Source organism: Botrytis sinoallii (assembly GCF_014898435.1).
Source record: "Botrytis sinoallii strain Bc 23 chromosome Unknown BSIN_003, whole genome shotgun sequence".
Classification (NCBI taxonomy): domain Eukaryota; kingdom Fungi; phylum Ascomycota; class Leotiomycetes; order Helotiales; family Sclerotiniaceae; genus Botrytis; species Botrytis sinoallii.
In genome coordinates, this window is record NW_024066030.1 from 3,228,234 (window position 1) to 3,250,937 (window position 22,704).

Here is a 22,704-nt window from a genome sequence, read left to right on the forward strand (position 1 = left end):
GCTACTGGATACCCTGCAACTCCTGGGTTGTTGAAAGAAATGGCCCAAGAAATTCTAAATCAACGCGTCATTTTCGCGTCACCATCTACCCCTCCATCCTTTCAGTCAAATCATATAGGTCAACGATGGATCTATAGGTTCTTAGATCGATATCCCAAACTTAAAGGAACCTATTCTTGTAAATTGGAATCTGCAAGGCATAAAGAAGCCACATTTGAAACAATTTCAGCGTGGTTTTCAATATTTCAAGTACAAATCGAAGAACGACATTATGAACTCAAGAATATATATAACATGGATGAGATAGGATATACAATTGGAGAAACAGAATCAACACATATAATCGTGGATTCTACTCTCAAATCGAATTAGAAGGTTACAGCAGGAAGACAAGAGTGAATAATTATATTAGAATGTGTGAATGTAGATGGAGGCTCTTTGTCCCCTATGATCATTTTCAAGGCTCAGAATACCAACACTGCATGGATTCCAACTAACACTCCTCCAAACTGGTATTTCTCAACAAGCAATAGTGGGTGGACTTCTAATAGTCATGGCTTTGAATGGATATGTAAGATTTTTGAGCCAGAATCTCGAAAAATATTAGAAGATCAGTCTCGATTATTGATTATGGATGGTATTCTAGTCATATTATAGGAAGTTTGATTGCTTTCTACATTGAGAAGGAGATTGATCTTCTTATTCTACCACCTCATTGCTCGCATCTACTTCAGCCATTAAATGTTGGAATGTATGGACCGATGAAGCGATATCATGCCCAAGAGGTTGATCGATACTCTCGAGCAGGAATACAACGAATACAACGATCTGATTGGGTACAGCTTTTTCAAAAGATAAGAGAAAAAGGTCTTAATTGTCAAAATATCAAAAGCAGATGGAAAGGAGCAGGTTTGAATCCATTTAGTCCTCGTCAAGTTCTAAATAATCTTCCAACCCTGCTTTTACCACCACCTTCCACTCCAAATACACCAGCAAACCCAGAAGATCTAGATCTCTCTTTGCTTAATAACTCTCCCCCGAATGATATTGAGCTGCAACAAGCAAATAAGGTATTCAATTCAGCTTTATCCACTAATAATCTGCCTACTTCTCCAGTACAGAGATATGCAAAACGAATAACTCATCAGATTGAAAGCTTAAATACTGAAAATGCTATTCTTCAAAAGGAACTTCAAGAACATAAAGAGTTACTTGAAACACAAAAGAAACGAAAAAGTGGAAAGAGAATAAAATTAAAAAGTGAATTTGTATTTAGTACTGAAAAAGTATTGAAAATTATCAAAAGGCTGAACAAACACCCTTACCAAAACAACAACGTGGTAAACTATCCAAGCATCAAATTGATTAGATAGAAAGAAAGATGGAAGAGGAAGAGGATAGTGATAGTTCAGTTGGATCAGTGATAGTTGTAGATCACCCTGTAGCATGTAGGACAAGGTCAAATAGAAAAATATGATTTTTGTGACCCATATCATGATATGACCCACTTCTAGTCAAGTTACGTTAGATTAATAGTTTTTATTAAATAATCTAATCTTTAAACTAAAATCCTTTTGCTAATCTTTTTAAAACAGTTTAGAAATATAATAACTCTATATACTTTTAGGATTGAGTAATCAGATTTTGAGGGTTTCTTTAGAATCGCTTTAATAACTTGTTTTCAATATTGTAGGTGGTATTCTAAATTGATTAGGTTGTTGAATAGATTGAAAAAGATTTATGGAATTACTTTATATGCTTTTATAATGATTTTCTGAATGATTTTATCTGAACTAAAAGTTTTTCCTTGGATTTTGACTGAGCAAGTATTACTTAATTCGATTTATAAAAAAATTAGATTATTCTTATTTCTTGGATTGCTTGTATTCTTTCTATTATGGTTTGGAGTGATAAAAGGAGGTGGGAATAGAGTTGATTTAAAAACAGAGCATTTTCCTTTAAAAGAGCTTTCTATTGAAATATCCAATATCCTTTAATCTTGATAATCCTTTGTATAAATTATTGCTTTGAATATTATTTGTATATCCTCTTTTTCTAGGAATTTATTTCAATAATTCTTTTTAGTTGTTTTAATAGCCTGAAAATACTTATTTTTAGTAATTCGATATTCTTCTTTGAGGTTTAAATTCTTTAGATCCAATTCAATTAATTGTTTTACTTTTTCTAACTCTTTTCGAAGATTTATTAATTCGGGGATTCATTATGGCTTTGCTCTTCTAGTTGATAAAGCTTTAGGTATAGAATTTTCAATAGCTTTTTGAATAATCCTTATAAGTTCGCTTACTACTTGATTCAAATTAAAATAATTATTCTTTTTTTCAAACCATTTAGCAAATCCTTTTTAGATAAGATTGTTGATATTAGAGTAGAGAGAATAGGGGAATATAATAATTCTGATTTCAATATCGATTTGAATTTATCCCAATTAGTTAGCTTTGTATTGTATCTAGCTAGTGATATTGTATTAAAAAGGCTTGCTTCTTTTCCCTTTAGCTTGAATAATATTCCTATATAATCGGATCCTGTTAGAGTAGATAATAGCAATGAATCAACTAGGTGTAATGTAGCACAAAGACTTTTCATTAATTTCTCTAAACTATGAAAATTCTATAATTTATAATTGTGCGCGGGTTGGCGTCGGCCCGGGGTAGGCCCACAGGGCTACTCATGTGTCCTCACTAGCCCTTATACGGATTGACCATGACAGAGCCCCCCATTTTGTATATCGTGTTTCAAGATGTGTATATTTATTTCCCGAAATTGGTTTGTGTAATACAAGAAAATGAGGCGCCGTGTAATTGTGTTCGGAATGTATTTTAAAAGAAAATAAGAATGTTATAAAGTTACAAATAATTAATAAATAATATTTCAATATGTTTATTGCTTTTGTTAATAAATTACTAAAGGCCCTATAAGTTCCCTTTACTTTTCTAAGTGCATTTTCCCTTTTAATAGATTATTCTTTATCCATTATCTTTTCGATCCTTGTTTCATTATAGCCGCTCTTCAACTTATTGGTCCTTAGGCGATTACAGTTTGGTTTGCAGTAGACCCTGTTGGTTTAATTATTCCTATATATCTTTATTGCTCTAAGTGTATTACAACCTCTACCCCTAAAGATTTCTATCACTACAATAAGGGTTCTAATTCCCTTTATAGTTATTGCTGTGTTCAAAAGAAAGTCTGCTAGCTAATACCTTTGCGATATATTTCTGATGTCAATCTCATATATCAGACTCAAGCTTTTTGATTAACTACTTCTGCCAATAATCAAGAGGAATAGAATGCTGAAAATGTACTGAGATGCTGAAATAAACGCTATATTAAGAGTATAAAGGTCTTTTTGTGGAAAAAAGATAAACAAAATAATATTAAAAAGCCAGAGTCAATAGAAATACTATCTCTACTTATCATAAAAAAGCTAGATTGAATAGGTGATTTTATAAAGCATTTTGTAGACTTTTATCAAACTATTATCAATTATCCCTTATTCTTTTATAGAATTGTTTTTTGCTAATATCCTGGACTTTAGAATAATTTGCCTACATTAGATATTGCTATTCCGGATTCCATTCTGAAATTGATATTCGTAATAGATTCGGATGATGAGGGCAAGTTTCTTGCCTTGATTATTCATCCCTATACTTTTATTGTTCCTACCCCGCCCCCTGTTTTTGTGGGGGGTAAGATTTCGGGTGCTGTGAATATAATAATTAGTTTGAAAGGCTGTTGATCTTCTTGTATTGATATTAAATCATTATTTTATCCCCATTTCTATATTCGTTTCTCGATATACAAAAAAGATTAAATTAAATACCCCAAGGATTCTCTTTCCAGTTTTAGTGAGGACAATGAGGATAATGTTAATAATGGTAGTGGTGCTGTTTTTCTTTATCAGATCATTAATACCCCTTGATACTCCGATGTTCCCTGTATTTCCTAAGGCAATATCAATATTACCACCCCTCAAATAAAGAAATGTATTTCTGGGGATTCAACAGCTTTCACCTATCAATCTGCAATTAGAAAATCAACCCTTCAAGTTATCCTCCCTTCTCATAAAGCTTTCCAAATAGTTTTTAAAGCAAAAAGCAATATCGGCTATTACCGATTCTCCATTTGATTTTCAATATCAAAACTATAGCATTCCACAAAAATCTAAGGTTCCCCTTATAAATTATAATATCTATATTGGAAAGTCTAACACCCATACGGGTTTTTCTGAAAGTATTCGATTCTATAAGTACTAGCGGGTTGTTGATGACTAGTTGATGGAGAGTTAATTGCCTAGCGAAGCCTTTGTAGAAATAGAGAAGAAGGAAAGTGAGAACAAGAATGAAGTTAATATACCTTCAGCAAAGGAGGGTGAGCACAACAATAACGATATAGGTAATACTATCTTTAGTATTCTTCTTTTTGTACCAAATCCTTTCGATATATAGAATAAAAAGGTTAATTCTTGCTATAAAACCCTTTCAATATACTAATATGACAATACCTTCACAACAACATCCCCATACTAATTAAAGGTATACCCTTACAAGGAACAAGGCTTTATAAAAGAAATAACAATAATTCTATATGCTGAATATCAATAAGGATTTAGTTAATATTGATTCTGATACCCACAAATTAAAGTCTGAAGTATTCAAAAAATGTTAGGATAAATTGATACACTTAGTAATAGTATACGATATACTAGCAAGTAAAGGGTTGCATTCTTATTCTTATTAGGGTAAAAAACAGTGGAGGGAGGAATATTGTAAACAGCTTTGATTTGCTGGTGGTTTGTTTGTAGGTATATAGTGTAACCCTATTGTTTTGTAGCTTTTTTCCTTTTTTCTTTTGAATTCTATATTAATAGTTCCCTTTTTTTATTGTATTTCTCTAATACTTTTTTCATATTATTCAGATTGCAGAAGGCTTCCCATGTATCTTCCACTAGTTAGTAATCCTTTTATTGAATTAGGTACTGAATATCTCTATTCTTCTTTCTATATACTATGATTTTCTCTACTTTGTATTCTAAATGATCATCTATTTTCTCTGATGGTAGTGGGTTAGTGGTACCTTGTTGTTTATATTATAATTCTAGTAAGGAAATGTGGAAAATATTGTGAATTTTATAGATAAATAATAGCTTGAGTTTATATACTTGACTATTGATTTTTATATTTATTACTCGAAAGAGGTCTATAAATCTATCCGAAAACTTCTTTTTGGATTAAAGTTGCTTGATATTTTAGGTGCTTAGTATTACTTTATTCCTTATGTTATATCGCTGGGATACCGTGCTCTCTATATTCTTCGATTTTCGGTTTATAGCTACTTACCACAATTCTCTCAATTTATCCCTTTCTTCATTAAGAAAGGCGATTTGCTTATGTGTAGCTAATGCCTTCCCTGTAGTATCAGCGTTTTTGCCGATATAGTGGAATATTGGTAGGAATTTGTATATCGCTTGGAATGAACTTGTATTTATTATATTATATCATATAGTATTATAAATAAACTCTACAAATAATAATAATGAAGCTTAATTGTTCTGTCGGTAATTAGAATAACAATTGATATAGTGAATCAGATTCTGGTTTTGCTATTCCGTTTGCCTATCGGTCTGAGAGTAAAATGCGATAGAGAGCTTGCATTGTATTTTGAGGTAAAATAGAAAGCTACTCCAAAACTTGCTCGCGAATTACAGTCCCCTATCTAAAACAATATTTTTTGGTACTCTGAAGTCTTTGAATACACTTTACATTAGTGTTTGTACAAGCTTCGGCGAAGTGATTGCTTTATTGACGGGTATATATCGAGCAATTTTCGTGAATCTATCGACAATTACTAAAACCGCATTATAAATGTTTTTGTCTAATTTCGATAAGGATAGATTTGTAATAAAATCTATAGTTATCTTTTTCCAAGGTTCATGGGGTATAAGAAGGGTTTACAACTTGCTATAGGGTTTATGTCTTTTAACAATAATCCACTAGTATATCGCGTATATTTTAATATACGTTTTTATATCTTTCCTTATTAAAGACCAAAAGTATTTAGATCTCAAGATTTCTAGAGTTTTAAAAACATTCTAATATCTACCTATAGGATTATTATAATGGGCTTCCAGGATTTTTACTCTCAAAGCAGAATCTGATGATATATAGGTATTCCCATTATATCTAAAAAGCCTATCGATACTCATCTACCAAAGTAAAACAACTCCAGCAAAGCATAGTCTTTGATTTAGATACTCTTTATTCTTTATAAAATCGTTATTTATTTAAAATTACAATAAAGTATTTCTTATCATCTTCGATACTGATTCAAATACTGTTTTGTCTTCTATTAAAATACAAGCTATCTGATATAATATTGATTGTTTATAACCAGCTTCAATTAATAAACTCGATTATCCACAAAACGGTAGGTTACACCCTTCTCTTTGTAAAAGATCTATAACATTACACAGGGACTTCATTTTCTTGATAAAAAAACTTTGAAACAATTTTATAATTATTAATCTATTCCTCAATTTATTCTGAAGGATTGGAAGTATATCATTAATACCCTTTATATCGATAGTGTAATCGGGGTGGTGTAACGACCTATTTATAGGATTCAATTTTCTTATTCTATATACTATCTCGAAATCATATACAACCAAAACCTCCACCCACCTTACTTATCGATCATTTAGGCTTTTTTTTATTATAAAGTGCTAGAGATTGTTATAATCCGACTTAACTATAATAATATATCTACTTCCTATTGCATAATAGCGTTACTATACAAAAGCAATATATATCGCTAATAATTCTTGATTATAAATGAAATATCACTACTCCACTAGGTTTAGTTTTCTTGAATAGAATGTGATAAAGTGCCATTATTGGATTGGTGCATCTTTAATCCCTTCCAAGAAAAGCTGTAACAATATATAACCCAATGCAAAGATCGAAGCATCGATTCGATCATTATACAAAATAAGGGATCGAAATGCCAGAGAATAGATACCAATATAAAAGCTCTTTTCAATATTTCGAACACCTTTTATACTTCGTCAATCCATTTGAACTCGACCACCGTTTTCCCTTTCTGTGTTTCTTTCATTAATGCAGTCATACCATAGACTATCGCCAAATAGGCCCTGATGAATTGTTGATAAAAGTTCGCGAAGCCAAAGAACACTTGTACATCCCTTAGGCTATTAGGTGTTGGCCATTTCATAATAGTTTGAATATACCCGGGTTCTATAGTAACCCCTTTAGCTGAGATAATGAATTCTAGGAATTCGATTTTGTTGATATAGAAGATATATTTCTTTAATTTTGCGAAGAGCTTATACTCAATAAGATATGCGAGTATCTATTGGATATCCGCTGTATATGTAATTCTATCTTTGGAATAGATTAGGATATTGTCGAGGTACACTACATATATATTATTCATTAACCCTATTAATGCTTAATTAATATATATCTGAAATATTATAGAAGTATTAGTAAGACCGAAAGGCATTATCTTATATTCATATTGGCTGTATTATATGCGAAACGCCATCTTTCACTCGTTGCCTGCTTTTATATGGATGTGATGGTATATATCTCTTAAATCTAATTTAATGAATATAACATCTTGTCAGAATCGGTCTAGGGATTCACTAATAAGAGATAAGGGAGTTCGATTCTTTTTTATAATCTGATTAAGCTTTTAATAATCGATACATAATTAATAACCTCCCCCTTTCTTTGAAACAAATATAATAAGAGCTTTTGTTAAACTAATGGATCTTTTTATTCACTTTTTCTTTTAATATTTATTTAAATAGTCTTATAGTATTACTAACTCTTTCTTTAATAAGGAATAGATTGGGCCTTACAGAGGGGTTGAATTAGGCTCGAGATTAATGTAATGCTTTATAGAGTAATATTTGGGTAAAAGACTACTTTCTTTTTTAGAAAAAGCTTTTTTATATTCTTGGAATTCTTTTAATATTTTATATAAGATTAATGCAAGTATCAAACGGCCTTTTTTATTTTTAAGTATAATGTTATTTTGTTTGGAAAGATTACAAAGACTGCTTTGCTTTCTTTTATTTTCTAATAAAATTCTTTTATAGGAATAATCTTAAGCTTGTTTAAGGTACAATAGTATTGAAATAATATCGATTTCCAATTAATGTTGGGATTAACTATTTATAATCACAAAAGATTTAGGATGGTATTTATTCATAGTAGATCTAATATTACTAATATAAAACTATAGGTATAGATTCTCCTTTTCCCTTTTTTATCTTTTATTTCGATAGGGAATTTGTGGTCCCTATATAATGTAATTACAGTATTATTCGCTAATATAAGGGAAGTGCTTTTTTTGGTAAGGATTCAGTTCTATTTAATATACTTGCTTTACTGTATAATATTGGCTTGCATTCCCGAGTCGATGAGGTATCAAAGTGTTATCAGTTTGCTATTATTATTAAAGATTGTTATAATTATAAAAATTATTTGTTCTTTTTTGTATGGATCTAGTGTTAATGGGATATTTATTATAATTGCTGGGTCTAGGTGTTTCCTATGTGGGTAGTCTCAGATGGGTTACTTTGACAGTCGGGTTCTCTATACTTCCCTTTATAATGTCTGTATACAATATTGTTCTGACAGGTTGTAGTGTAGTATCCCTTTTGTTGGCATTTATAGTATATAGCGTTCCGAACGCGATTCGTATATGATATCTCAACAGGATATTTCAGAGCCTTAGGGGGTTCCCCTCGAAAAGGTTAATTGGATTCTTAAGTCTCTAGTTTAGCAGTTAGGGTTAGATTGTTTTCTAGATAAGAATATTTAAAAGGGTTTCGATATCAAAAGAGTAATTAGTTGTATTTGCAGGGTTACTATAGCTTCCCTATATCTTTTCTTGGAACAATTTCTTTATACTTTTTAATCTACAAGCTTATCTTATAAGCTCATTACACAATTCAAATTGTTATAGGGATTTCGAGATTTTTCTGGTTATATTGAATAATAGATCCGCTAAAAGCCTTTTAACCCAAACACTCTCCGCTTTCTGCTCGATATCTTCTTCAAGACCTTCTAGATAGATTACAAATACATTTATAGTTTTTCCTTCCCTTTATCTTACATATATGATCTTTTGAATTGCTTATTGCTATCTAGTTCCTTTATCTATAATAACGTTATACATATATTCCCTGAAGTTTTTTCAGTTCATTTCTTTGTAACTCGATTTGCTTATATATCAATATCAAATCGCTAGAGATTATCTTTCGAAGTATTGGATAATATATTCTATCTTCTTTATATTGATAGGGAAATAGTATCTATTATTGCTTCGAAATATAATTTCTGTCTGAAAAAAGAAGTTTTTAGCTTCCTCGATATTTTTTCCTTTATATTGTTTTAATCTCTGCAACTTCAGTGGTTTTCCTGAATTGAGGTTAGCAATCTGGTAGATTATATTCGGTATAATTGTAGATCGGTTATACTCGATCGGGGTGGTTGTATATAAGATGCGGTTTATAGTTACTCTGTGAATTTCTTTTATAATTACTATTTCTTTTTTTATTTCTTGAAGTTGTTAAATCAATGATATATCCTTGCTGTTATTAGAAGGGCATAATGGAATCGAATGGGTATTGCTGCCGATACCCTACAGAAATTAATCAACAATTTCATTAGATTAGTTTTGAATTATATTACAAGCATCCCGCTTTTCTTTTGGGATAGGTATTCTTTTTATTGAAATTATAGTGGTATTGATAGTTATTCGATTAAGAAATAGTTAAAAAATTGCTTTATATGTAGAATAAAAAGAATTATTAAAGTAAATAATAATAATAAATCAATTAGGTATAATATAGCACAAAGACTTTTCATTAATTTCTCTAAACTATGAAAATTCTACAATTTATAATTGTGCGCGGATTGGCGTCGGCCCGGGGTAGGCCCGCAGGGCTACTCACGTGTCCTCGCCAGCCCTTACGCGGATTGACCGTGACAGATCCTGTATCTAAAAGTGTTTACTAGTTTTAAATTTGAGAAGCGATTCCTTCTAAAACTAATATAAGATCAATAATATTTGGATTAAAGAGATTAATATAATAAAAGATACTAAAATCAGGCTTGTTAAGAAGAATAAGATTCTGATCTTCAAACCATTCGATTAATTAATCAGCGTTTCTATTTTTCTCTGAAAAAGAATCCCATTATAGATAATGAGAATTGAAGTCGCCTAGGAAAATAGTTTTTTGTATAATCATTGAATTATATAAGCATCTTTCAATTATAAAACCCTTTTCTTTAGCTTAATCAACTTCATTATAAATATTAACTATTTGAAAGATTTTATTTCTATTTCGATAATCGAAGATCTGAATATTAGGATTTCTTAAAGAATCGGGAGAAAGTTTGATTGTAAATTGAAGGGTTTTTGAGATATATAATAATATTCGTAATTAGTATTTGAAATCGAATCTCGGAAGTATTTATATGAAATTAAAGTGTATAATCAATCTTATATTTGAATAATTATTTCCATTTTTGATAATCTAAGATTCTTGAATAATAATAAGATTGATATTGAGTTCTATTACAAGCTATAGAATATTCTTTATAGCTTATAAACTCTGATTAAGATTTATTTGAATGATTCGAATATTAGTATAATTCATTAATAAGTATTATTCGATTTTTATTAAATAGCCTAATAGATTTCATATATTCTTGAATTTGCTGTATGGTTCTCTTAGTAGTTCGAGTATTTCGCTACTAAGTATTAACAGAACTTTCCTTTGATGTTATATATCATATACAAATATTTTTATTTATTTTATTTTTTTATTTATTTATATTAATTAACGTCTGTTTTGGACCTCCCTAAGGGTATTTAGACGTGCTAAGATAAGGAACTATTTGAGCGGCGTGATCGTCGCGACCGAATTTAGCAATTTAACTTCAATGCCAGGGGCTATTCGCTCCTCTGCGGGTGCGATCCGCTTCTGTTTCCAGAAGGGAACGTCTGATCCGGGTTGTTGTTGAGGCAGAGCTTGGTTCCCGGGTGGATAGGCTCGTTGTGGGCTTCGGTCCCTATGGTAGAGGAGAAGAAGCGAGAGTGGGTTGCTATTTGTTTAGCCGAGCAGCAGGGCTCTTGTGTTATATATTGGGTTTGCGGTTTTTAGGGTGTAGTGTATTCGAGTGATCAGTTGAGTGATGAGTTTATAAGGGATGGGCAGCAAGCTTTGTTGAAAAGATTCATATACAAATATATTGATATGATATACTTGTTTTTATATAAACTATAAGAAGGGTTTCTTTTATAATAAGCATTTTGATATCCAAATTCTTAATACTTTTAGTATTGTATAATTGATTTCGATTTATAAAAGTTTTCTATTTTTGTATTATTTTTAGTAATATATAGTTGCTTTTGAATAGCTAATTCTGCTTTTGATTTTATAGTAAAAGTAATAATTATAGCTTTCTCTTGTTGATAAGCTCTTTTGAAAACTGGTATAAACTAAAAGGGAATTCCGATTAATTTGAAATCTGAGTTAAAGATTTTGATTTCCTTTAAAATAAGATTTATTCCTTTCGATTCTGAGAATTCTCTTATTAGGATTTTGTGGATAATAACTTTATATTATTCTTGATCCTTTGAATCCTCTCGAATTTAATAATATTATTCTAAATAGTTTTTTTTTCTAAAAGGAATTGTAATGTAAAGGGATTGTTTGTTATAATAATGATATTTTTATTAAAGGATAGAGTAGCTGCTACAATAACTGGCTCTTTAATTCCATTTTTTTGAAAGGTTTTGTTTATTTTGTTTCGAATAGTTAAGAGGGAGAAGGAAGTAGGGTTTGGGATTTCTAGTTTGATTAGGATTAGGCATTTTTGAGTGATTTCAATCTTTTTGTTTATTGGAATAGGCTTAATAGTTTTTCCTTTATTAATTAGGTTCTATTCTTTTTCTTTTGCTATAATTGCAAAAGTTGATTTAATTGGTATTATAGTAATTGGGATTGGATTTTTGGCTAATGTTTTAGCTTGGGATTCGATTTTCCGTATAGCTGATTCAAAATAAGTGATTTAAAATACAATAATATTAAAGGCTATAATGAGCTTTCCTTTTTCAATATATTCTTTAAAGATTTCTAGGAGATCTAATAGTTTCGATTGCTTATTATATAATTAAGAAAAAATTAAAGCTAGTATTATAAGATCTCTTACTTTTAGGATCGTTTTTTTTAGTGTAATTGCCTTGTTTTATATTCTAAATTATTTATTCTGATTACTAAAAGGTATTATAAAATACTATTTCTTATTCTAATTAAATATATAAATAGTATTGATTATATTTTGAGTAATGAAAAGGTTATTAAATAGATTAAACTCTTCAACTCTTTTTTCAGAACTAGTTGACTGATTAGTTAATAAAATAGGACTAGAGATTTCGAATTAAGGGTTTTTAGAAAGCAAAAAAGAGCTTGAAGATATTGAGATATCTAAAACAATAATAGAATAAGTGTTTAGTATAATAAAGGCTTTAGAAAAAGCCTTTATTATAACTATATCCCTAAGTATTGATAGATTATTGAAACAATTCATATTGAGGATTTTATTTTTATTTTGATAATTTGAAATGAAAATTTTATACGAATTTTTGTATACATTTTGTATTTGGAATGCTGATAATAGTATTATAATAGTTACTGATCAGAATCACTTAGGGGCAATTGCAATCAATTTGGTTTAATAATTATAATCTAAATCGATCGCGAAAGGGTCGTATTTCGAAGAAAAAGTTTCCTTCGAAATTTGTTGTGTGTCGTCTCGTATTTCAATTCCTGAAGATTCTGATGAATCGAATCTAGATACAGGGCTCCTCTTGATACACACACTTTGTGTAACCTACTATTTTACTAGATACCACTCATTCTATTTTAAATCAAAGTATGATACTCTGTAGTAAAAAAAAAAAAACTTTTTCAATATCTTATTAATTATTCAGTTGAGGAAAGTATACTTCTTGAAAGAGGCTTTCTATTCTACTAATTAAGTATATGTCAAAGTCTCGAGAGATAAGTATATATAAAAGACATATAGAATCTATTTCACTCAGCTTCCTTATGCAAAAGTTCCATATAACTAACGAAACATTTCTTGTAGAAAGACCTCTGTCTTTATGAGAGTTGGATGTATGTAGTATTACATGGCTCAGCGCTCTTTCTTTCTTTTCGAATAGAGCAGATAAAATAAACTAATCAGAAGTATGCCTCACTGCGTTTTCTATCTGCATCTCGAGGGGTTGTTCTTAAGGCAAAGCTTATAATAGCCAATTTTAGAACAAGAATATTGGAAATAGCATTGCATAAACATTAAGCCTCGAGTAGTGAGCACTGGTTCTCATCTTTAAACAGTGCATCACTAGTTATAGATAATTTCACGAATGATACAGCTTCTATACTTTTGTGATCGGGAACTATTACAATTAAGGGTTTGTACTATGCTCTGACTAGTAAGTTGTTGATGTCAAATTACCACCTAGAATTGTTGATAATCTGGGCCATTGTAGCTTGAAAATCGTTTGCCAACTCTGATCGTGTATGGAACGAGGCTAGTAAAACCAATCAAGAGCCAAAATTTGTAACATCGAGGAAAATATGAAAGATAGATGATTTAATAGTATTTAAAGATTTGTCTTGTAATCATGAAATATCATAGACACTTCTATTAATATGCAAAGACAGATATGACTGATTAGGCTAATTCACGACACCCAATACTCATTCCATAGTCCAATATGTAATAGTATATCATAAAATATTGTGTAGACTTTCTATGGATACAAAAAAAAGAAGTGTCTGAACTTGATTCTAATCATTCCGCACCCAGATCGAGATTTAAAAAGCAAAACTGAAACTTAAAACGCCACATTAAAATCATGTCACTACCTTGACTCCCTTGGCCAATTCTCGTGAATCATATCTTGACTTGCTTTATCATCATCTGCAACCCCTCTTCGATACCCAAAAACGTCTCTTCCATCAACCCTGTCGGAGCACTTATATCACCGGGCTGCATCAAGAAACAACTCCTTAGTCTTGTGCAAGCACTCAGACAATTTCCAAGCTCCATGGCTATGATCTCCGAAAATAGTCTCCTTTGATCAGCAATGTCGATTTTGAATGTGCCAAAATCGAGTTGTGGAAGTCCGAAAGGATTTGAGGATGGCGAACTAGAGCTGGAGGGTGTGTTTCGGGGTGATGGAATAGAGGGTGAGTGCCTTCGATGGTTGTCTTGAGTAAATATGAAGCAGGCTTGCGAGTAGAGATCGTGAATATGCTTTAGCGTGATCATATAGATCATTAAAAGAGTAAAATCCATCAATTGTGAAGAATTACAGCTATTAGCTGATTGAAGTTCAGAGTGAGTAGAGAAAAAGTCTTCCGGGCTTACACTTCTTGCTGTGTTTGAAGATAGTGTACTGTCAAATATTTGAGCCAGCTCAGATACTGCACTTTTGTTGGTAGCAAGAATCACATCGAGAGATAGAGATGATGGATCTCGAAGTAATTTTTGGAGTTTGCTAATTATTATGAAGCACTTTGATGTGAAGCGCCAAGAAGCTTCATATTGTGTGACCGAGGAAAGTATAGGAGAGGCTATATAATGAGATTGGGCTGGAAATGAGATTTTGTTATTATGTGTAGTCTGTGGCATTCGATTCATACTTTGGTGGTTCACATTCGTTTGACTCGTGGTAGAGTGGCAGGTGAAACCTCGATCAAAACCACAATCTGCATCGAAGGAAGCATTACTCTCCGGATACTCATACATCTCACGAGAGAAGCCATGATTATGATGCTGTGTTGAAATTGTTGGATGCGTATATGATTGGGATTGGGATCTCCATCGCAAATCATTTTGGGCGTGTTGAGATTGTTTTTCTGACGAGTCTGAATGAGTCCTTTTCCGAGAAGGATGGGATGTAGGAATTGGTGAAATCGGTATTGGACCAGCAATTTGCCTCTTGGGACTCCTGCTATCATCTTGGGAGCTGGTAGTCGCAGGAACTTCATGAATTGAAAAGTCATATTCGAAGTCTCCATATTCCGGATTCTTCATGCTATCTACATTCGAGGGGTTCTCGAGCGCAAGCGAGTTGAGGACATCAGCTCTTTCGTCAGAACTAAAATCCCATGAGAATTCGTGTTCAATTATTGGAGTCTCTAAGGATGATGTATCTATGCTTTCCAAGCTCGTCGAGAAATTCTCTGGTGCTGAGCTTGTGGTAACTTTGTCGTTGTTTTCCCCAGGAAGAATGCTGCAATGCGTAGGTGAAGAAGTTATGGCCTCACTACTTTCCACAGGTACATCGTTCGGCTTGCTGTTCAAATTATTGCCGTTGGCCTCATTATGTATGACATCCGCGCTTGCCACAGATATTATCTCTGTTGAAGTGTTGATATTTAATGACTGGTTACCAGATCTAATACAGAACTTGTTAGCCATTTGTTTTCGCTCTCGAATGGGTAATGATTATCTGGATTAACATGCCTAGGAGCTGTTCCTGTCACTGTTGTATTTTTAAGGACTGAAGCTCGCCTCCGATGGCCTTGCACTTTTCCCACCATGGAGACACTATAGGTGCATTTTTGTTGATTATATACACACCGTCGACATCCTGTACGTTCTCCACTGCATCTGACCTACTCCAAATGAATATTTTAAACGGTTCTGGGAGGGTATTAATAGTTTCTGACCTTAGATGCATGACATTCATTACAAGCATGTCGTAGCTTTGGAGGTTTTTGTGGTCTGTTGTTTGAAGCCATAATTAACATAATTTTCAGCAAAAAGTTGGAGATAGAAAGAAAGAAAGTGACCTACGGTGACATGAGGGGTGGTTTGAGTGGTTTGACTGATTTAGAGGCAGAAGAAGTAGAATTGATGTATGAACCAAAGTATGCTTGAGTGCTTTCTTGACAATCGGTCATCGGAGAATATAATCAAGTTGATATCCGTATCGAAGCTATCGTTATCTTTTTCGATTTCTCTTTGCAAATGTCTTAAGTGGCTCACCCGCATAACCCACTTGCATGTTGAATCTCCACGCCTGCGGGACGTCATGGTCAAATTGATTAACTTTCGCATCTACTGTAGCCATTTACAACCTGGTGGGCGGTCCACAAGATGATATGAAAGAGCCTTTCTACCATCTGAACCGTAGATCTTATTGCCTTCACAATGTTGATTACTGATGTGTATAGTCTATATTTATTCTAATGTAGTTAGTTTAAACAGGGGATACCCTATTCACGCTTTACTAGCTAACACAGGCAGTGATATTGGCGTTGAACAAAAAAAAGTCCTGGGCATATCATGGTAACTCGCTTGAAGCATGGCCCCCTTGCAAATCTGTGGTTTCAATCATACCTGTCAAGCATAGTCATATTTCCCCAGAATTTAGGGTTACCGAGCTCATACCGGCATGATGACACGCACATGGATAATTCGGTCTTCAAAACAACGCGTATGCTATCTAGAACAATAACGGACGCCCGACCAAAACCCTAAAAGTAGAGTCAAGGGTTTTAGATGGTATTTGGATCTACTTTTCGCGACTGGCATTAATAATGAGCATGTCACTCACCTGCTGATTACAATCAATAAGGTTTTCACCAGTGATAAATACCTATGTAGCCTTAAAAGAAAGCCTCCACGGAGGTATATGGAATAACTTTACTACACCGCTTTTCTTCTGCAACTAAGAGAGTCATTCTACCTGAACAATGTGATCCTGGCTGGCTAACGAAGGCGGTATAACATAACTCAATTCATTTATTTACCTTCTTAATGCTCCTCAGTTATAGACGCAGTCACATATTCTATTTAAGGAATAACAGACAGATCTGAAACTTAGACCCCATTTGACAATCACATTTCCTGAAATCCTCGTCTGTATAACAATTCACGAAAATGACAGTTCAGCACGAATTCGAAATCACGTCTGTAAAATAATCGCTATGATTCAAAAATTTGGTTCAGATGTCTTGAAATCTGATCGTCAAACAGGCGCTAATCTCGTATTTCGTGCGTATCCAGACCCTGACAATTACATATATGTCGAACTAAATTAGATACAGACAGCCAAGCATTTCCGGGCTGACCGTTATTTAAGGAATTGGGGTGGTTATCTGTTGTAAGTGCCTGGATCGGTGTTTTGGTTTTCCGTGATTTCACATAAGGTTTAAACCCAATTAGTGTGTCGCCATTCCAATCGCTCCCGGTAGCTACCGGTAGTCGACAACCTTAATCAGTCCTCAGAAATTTAGCTATAAAAACTGTGACACAATTTGACACTGTCAGGATTCATCTTGTTTAAACTTCACACTAGAATGTCATTGGGATGAATTGTTTCCGTCTTTGGATCTTTCCCTTCAAAAATACATGCATGTCGGAGTCTCCCCCAACTGATCTCAAACAAGCAAACATTATCCTCCCAATCTTAAAACGAGCGGTAATCATTGCATTCACAGGAAGCCCCCCGTTTTCACGCAGATTGTTTTCCACTTTATATTTTCAAGTCAAACTCTACTTCATTGTTACACATTGCAGATTTCCTTCTCCCTTGATAATCAATGCTGCTGATTAGTAGTAAAGGTGGCATTTTGGTTTCCCGGAGTTAGCCCTAAACTTTATTTGAGTGCTACAATATGTAAGTGGCGCAAGACGAAGGAGTCGCGCAGATCGCCTTCATAACCACATCCACGAAATGTCATTCTGACGTTCTGTGAATGGCTAATAAACTTGATTAGCAATTTCATTTTATGTTTTTCTGTTATCTATGTTATAGATATATCAGAATCTAGTCAAAGAATCTACATTTTGTACCACATGGTATTCACAGGTCGGCCGCTCACTTTCGAGATCTTCTTGCAACAAAGGCCGCAAATTATCCACCAGCTTGGTCAACTCCGAATTCCCCGCAGCGCAAAGAGCTTCTTTGATTGCTTCCACCATCGTATTGTCCGGACCGAAACGTTCGCGACTCATAATCGCAACTTGTGCAGGAAGACCCACTGTAGCTCCTGGCAGTGGAGTTGAATACAGCACGACCCAGTCCACATTTTGCGAGTCGGCACCCCAGGCCAGAAATGCAACGTGGTCTGATATATGGCTCAGATGTCCTGTACATTGGCACAGCCAAGCATCATCGAGGCCAGCAATGGGGGAGTCAATTCCAAAGGCGGTGTAAATACGTTCTGGCTGGTTGAGGGGAGTAAGAGATACCAGCTCTTGGTTTGTACAGGGCCAGACTCCATTCATGACCGGTTCATATTGAATGACAAAGTTCTTCGTACGCTCCCAGTAATATTGTTGAGACGTATGGGTCATGTACCACGCTCCATAGAGCCAGTTCTCTGGAGTAGGAGTCCATGATTTGTCTTGCACCCCGCCGATGAATGATGGAGGTGGTCGGACTTTGATCGTTGCTTTCGATTCGGATCTGTGGCTTGTCATTGTATACTCGGTCGAATACAGATGCCTTGGAGTGAGATGTATGTAAATTTGAGAAATTGAGTTGTGAGATGTTCGAGATAATTTGGAGGTCGAGTGCACCTCAGCTTTTATCTTATGGCCGGTGTTCTCAGTATGCCATCGGCCACCGCTGCTATACTCGCACGTATCCTCTTATGCCTCGGTTTGCATATACTTGGAGTTTTCAATCCGAGCTTTGAGTCAATGGTACAACTTATCTCTCGGTTTCACTCAATATTATCGTCATGCCACTGTTTAAGTGAAATGTCTCTTTCTGTAAAATGCCTGGCAGTCATAAGCTATCTGGATCACAATCGTTTGGTGCACATGCTTTTGTACAATGCGTTGTACTAATCTATAGAGTGGGATAGTACCATTTTTGCTAGGCTACCAACCCAAGGACTCAAAAAGAATGCATATCGATTCAGATATAACTGTGTGAAATCGGGGAGTCGTGATAGAACAAGACTTTGCAGTGATATGCAGCTATATTTTGAGACTCTACAAAGATATACTAAATCTTATCAAGTTCAGTTTTCGTGCCCAGCAGATTCTCGTTACACTTACGACCAGAGAAGTCGACCAGCTTTTAAGCCAACACTTATACATCGCAAACCCCTGGATATTGAAATATCTACAGTATTTGTAGAGAAATATATTTGTGTAAATCTAAACATAAACTTGAATACGCCAGATAATTACAACAATTCCCACGCTCTCAATGTCCACAACCCTTCGAAATGTCCAATGACGATTTTTGGTTTCTATTACTTACTCGAATACAGGCGTAATCCATTTGTTCCAAGTTTCGTCTTCCCTCAATCTCTTGGCTGCTGATTTCTCGATCCAAACAATCAAATCTACAATTCCATTCCGCTGTGCCGGCATCGGTACTACTCTAGGAATGCAGTCTAAGAAAGGATTGGCCATCCTCAAAGCATCCTGAAATCCCAAACTTCCACCCCAGTCCTGCTCATAAAACCCCATATCTTTCAAATTACTAATGACCAAAATAGGATTTAGAGTCTTGGCATATGATACACGTTCCTGTGTAATATCGCCCAAGCCATCTAGGAACCCGATAATGTCTCTTATATGCTTATCATTAAAATCGTTTCGTGACTCGGAGATAGCAAGTGCTGCTTCAAAAACGGACTTCGGATGAATATCAAGGGTGATGGGAAACCCCAGAGAGGAATTTCCCATGAATCTCTTGGGCAGTGGTGGATCAAGAACTGTACGACCATCATATGCAATAGATAAATTTCCCCGTAAAAGTTTTTGACTCCCGTTCGATATTCTGGCACGGTTGACGCAACACCACATTAACGCAGCCAGTGCATCGTTCACTGTTAACCAGGATGCCGCTGAACCTTCTGCTAAGATAGAATCTCTGAGCTCTCCCAATTTTGAGTTGGAAATGCAAAAGAGGGCATTTTCCATCTCAGTAATTGACTTTGGGGGAGGGTTGATAAGGTGATTTCTAGGATCTTCGAGCTTTGAATTGGCAAGTTGTAGCTTGTATTCTCGAACATCCATTCGCTCAACATTGAGATTTCCGCCCATGAGTGGGGTTCTATCAAGAAAGCTAGGTAAGACCTTGTAGTCTTGCAAGTCGTCATTGAGGGACACTTCGGCTTCGGTGGGCCAAGAAGCTTTCACGTTCTTCGATAGAATGGAGAGGATGTTATTCCAGGCAAGTACATCACATGCTGTATGAAGGACACTCAGATGAAGAATCAATCCTCCATCAATGAAGTTTGCCTGAGCAGCTATAACCGGCAGTCTTTCCCGAGTCATATACTCTTTCACTGGACTGAGGCAGTCGTCTGTGAAGAGAGTACTCGGAAACCTTGTCTTTCTTAAATTTTTGTATGAATGTGGCCATGAATTCCTACTTCCGGTACGGAGATCATTGAATATCAATTGATTTCCTTCGAAATCTCCAGGTAAAGTTTCGATGCAAAACTTTCCAGGAGAACCCGTAGGGACGACAGACCCGCCAAGAAAAGGGATTTCCTTTATAGTCTGCTCCAAACCTCGCTTCAAGTGTTTATGGATATCTTCAATGTTACTGCGGCGAGAGATTGGCCAACTGCAATTCATACTGATTACATATGTTCGAGGCATGAGGTGATCTAGTGGCGTCAACTCAGTGATTAAAGTTTCGGTCGCGGAAGGCATTGCCTGATTGGGGGGAGTGCTGCTAGACATTTTTCGAGAAAATGGGTAGAAAATTGATTTTCATTGAACGTCAAAGACCGCAGAGCTTTTGAACTGTGCAATGTCTGATGGGGCTGTGCTCTCTGTATTCTGTGATGTAAATGAACTGGGAGCCACTTTCCAAGGTCCGCGGGATATCCACAACCTGTCTGGGTTTCCGGCCACCGGTCATTAAACCCGAATATTCACCTTGCTGGTGATCAAAAATTTCCCATCTTCTTTCTAGTTGGTATTTTGTCTTGTTTCGTCCCCGAATCGAAATCATCAAGAGTTCTTGGAGTTTTCTTACAATGCATTCAACTTCTTCCTAAATATAGTCTATTATAAATTATGGAGAATCCAGTTTTAATCCAGAAAGCCCCTCGGCGATACAAATCTGCAATTCCATTATTCCTATTTCATGATGGTGGTGGAACGGTTTTACCCTATTACTTCCTTGAAAGCTTAAACCGCAACGTATGGGGAGTATTATATCCACACCTCAATGATGGCGGTACTTTTGAACATGGTATCAAAGGAATGGGCGAATTGTATGCTGGATACATCCGGGGAAAAGTCTCCAGAGGCAAAGTCCTACTTGGTGGTGAGTTTCCCACTTTCTTACCTACATAACATCACTCAAGTTTGCTACAGGTTGGTCTGCGGGCGGGTCAATAGCGATTCAAGTTGCAAAGTGCTTGGAGAATATTCCAGAACTTTGTGTCGCTGGAATAATCTTGTTAGATACGCCATATCCTGATTTTCCGGACTGGCGACCAAAGGATTCACCACCAGTTCAGTTTCATATTCCAGTCGTACCGGATCAAACAGCAAAGAGTAGATTGGCACAGCAGCAAGCTGTGAATGATATTATCCATGCGCTCTCAGTCTGGGAGTTGCCAACTTGGGAAAACGGAAGGTACAGTCTCTTCATTCTTTCACTTTAAAAGGTACATGCATGTTGACGATAGATCGAGATTCAGACGACCGCCACCCGCTGTTTTTATAAGGGCGCTCAAGGTAGTACCGACAGAGAAGGTTGTAGAGGTCGACTGGTTTCGTGAAGAATATGCTTTAGGTTGGCAAAAGTATCCGTACAACTTTATAGTTGAAGAGCTTCGAGTTGATGGTGATCATTTTAGCATCTTCACTCCTTCATATGTGAGTTGCTACCTCTAGAGCCTCCAGTTTCTGATTGACTGACGTGAATTTTTGTAGCTACCGGAGTTGAGTACGAAATTGAGGGAAGCTCTAAAGCTGCTAGATTCCAAACCAGAGACTGGCATATTACTGGATTCCAAGCTGAATAGCAGCATAGTAATTTCGGCTTTATGAATAGACACAATCAAAACACCAGGATAAATGTTCTTGACGTCGAAGTTGGCACAGTTTTGAATTTCAACCTTGAGGAGGCTTGGCGATTAGTCATGACATGAGAGTAGCTGGAAGCGTGGAGGGATATTCATATGCAGACGCGAATACTTGTATTTTTATTATATATTATATTGCCTATAGATTACAAAAATCTAAGTTTAAGAATATTGCATGAGACTACAAAAGTGAAGCCAAGATTGAATACTTTGTTCGATTCTAACGCTTCAATTTGAGTTCAGTTGCTTTGTTTCCTCAAAGCTGCCCGTGCTCTCGAACAATCGGAATCCGATGTAACATTACACCTGGAAGAACGGAGACCGAGGACCCACATCACCGTTGGAAGGCCACACGAAACCGCAAACATGGAGAAAGGTGAATAAGCTTTATGTAGAGACGATGCTTCCCCACAAGGAGCTCATGGTTCCTGCCACAGATCTGCATCTACCTAATACGATTTCTAGATTTCATCGAATTCAGATATCTTATCACAAATTGATTTCCAGTATTCTCTACTTTCTATCAATCGTTATGTTCATTTGTTGATTTT

The 22,704-nt window shown here is 34.9% G+C and overlaps 4 protein-coding genes across 4 annotated transcripts; 1 reads left to right on the top strand and 3 right to left on the bottom strand.

Annotated features, from left to right (window-relative positions):
- Positions 1-14,018: 14,018 nt before the first annotated feature.
- On the bottom strand, positions 14,019-16,036 carry EAF02_002541 (uncharacterized protein; the record flags this gene model as incomplete). The annotated part of the gene is made up of 4 exons (XM_038898589.1): positions 14,019-15,528; positions 15,597-15,748; positions 15,803-15,857; positions 15,930-16,036. The coding sequence occupies 4 exons, from the start codon at positions 16,034-16,036 to the stop codon at positions 14,019-14,021; spliced, it is 1,824 nt and encodes a 607-aa protein (XP_038762281.1).
- A 1,864-nt stretch (positions 16,037-17,900) lies between these two features.
- On the bottom strand, positions 17,901-18,563 carry EAF02_002542 (uncharacterized protein; the record flags this gene model as incomplete). The annotated part of the gene is made up of 1 exon (XM_038898590.1): positions 17,901-18,563. One exon carries the CDS (start codon positions 18,561-18,563, stop codon positions 17,901-17,903), a length of 663 nt encoding a protein of 220 aa, XP_038762282.1.
- Positions 18,564-19,352: 789 nt separating this feature from the next.
- On the bottom strand, positions 19,353-20,795 carry EAF02_002543 (uncharacterized protein; the record flags this gene model as incomplete). Its single annotated transcript, XM_038898591.1, has 1 exon — positions 19,353-20,795. One exon carries the CDS (start codon positions 20,793-20,795, stop codon positions 19,353-19,355), a length of 1,443 nt encoding a protein of 480 aa, XP_038762283.1.
- Positions 20,796-21,134: 339 nt separating this feature from the next.
- EAF02_002544 (uncharacterized protein) lies at positions 21,135-22,118 on the top strand (the record flags this gene model as incomplete). Its single annotated transcript, XM_038898592.1, has 4 exons — positions 21,135-21,387; positions 21,438-21,702; positions 21,767-21,944; positions 22,002-22,118. The coding sequence occupies 4 exons, from the start codon at positions 21,135-21,137 to the stop codon at positions 22,116-22,118; spliced, it is 813 nt and encodes a 270-aa protein (XP_038762284.1).
- Positions 22,119-22,704: the final 586 nt, after the last annotated feature.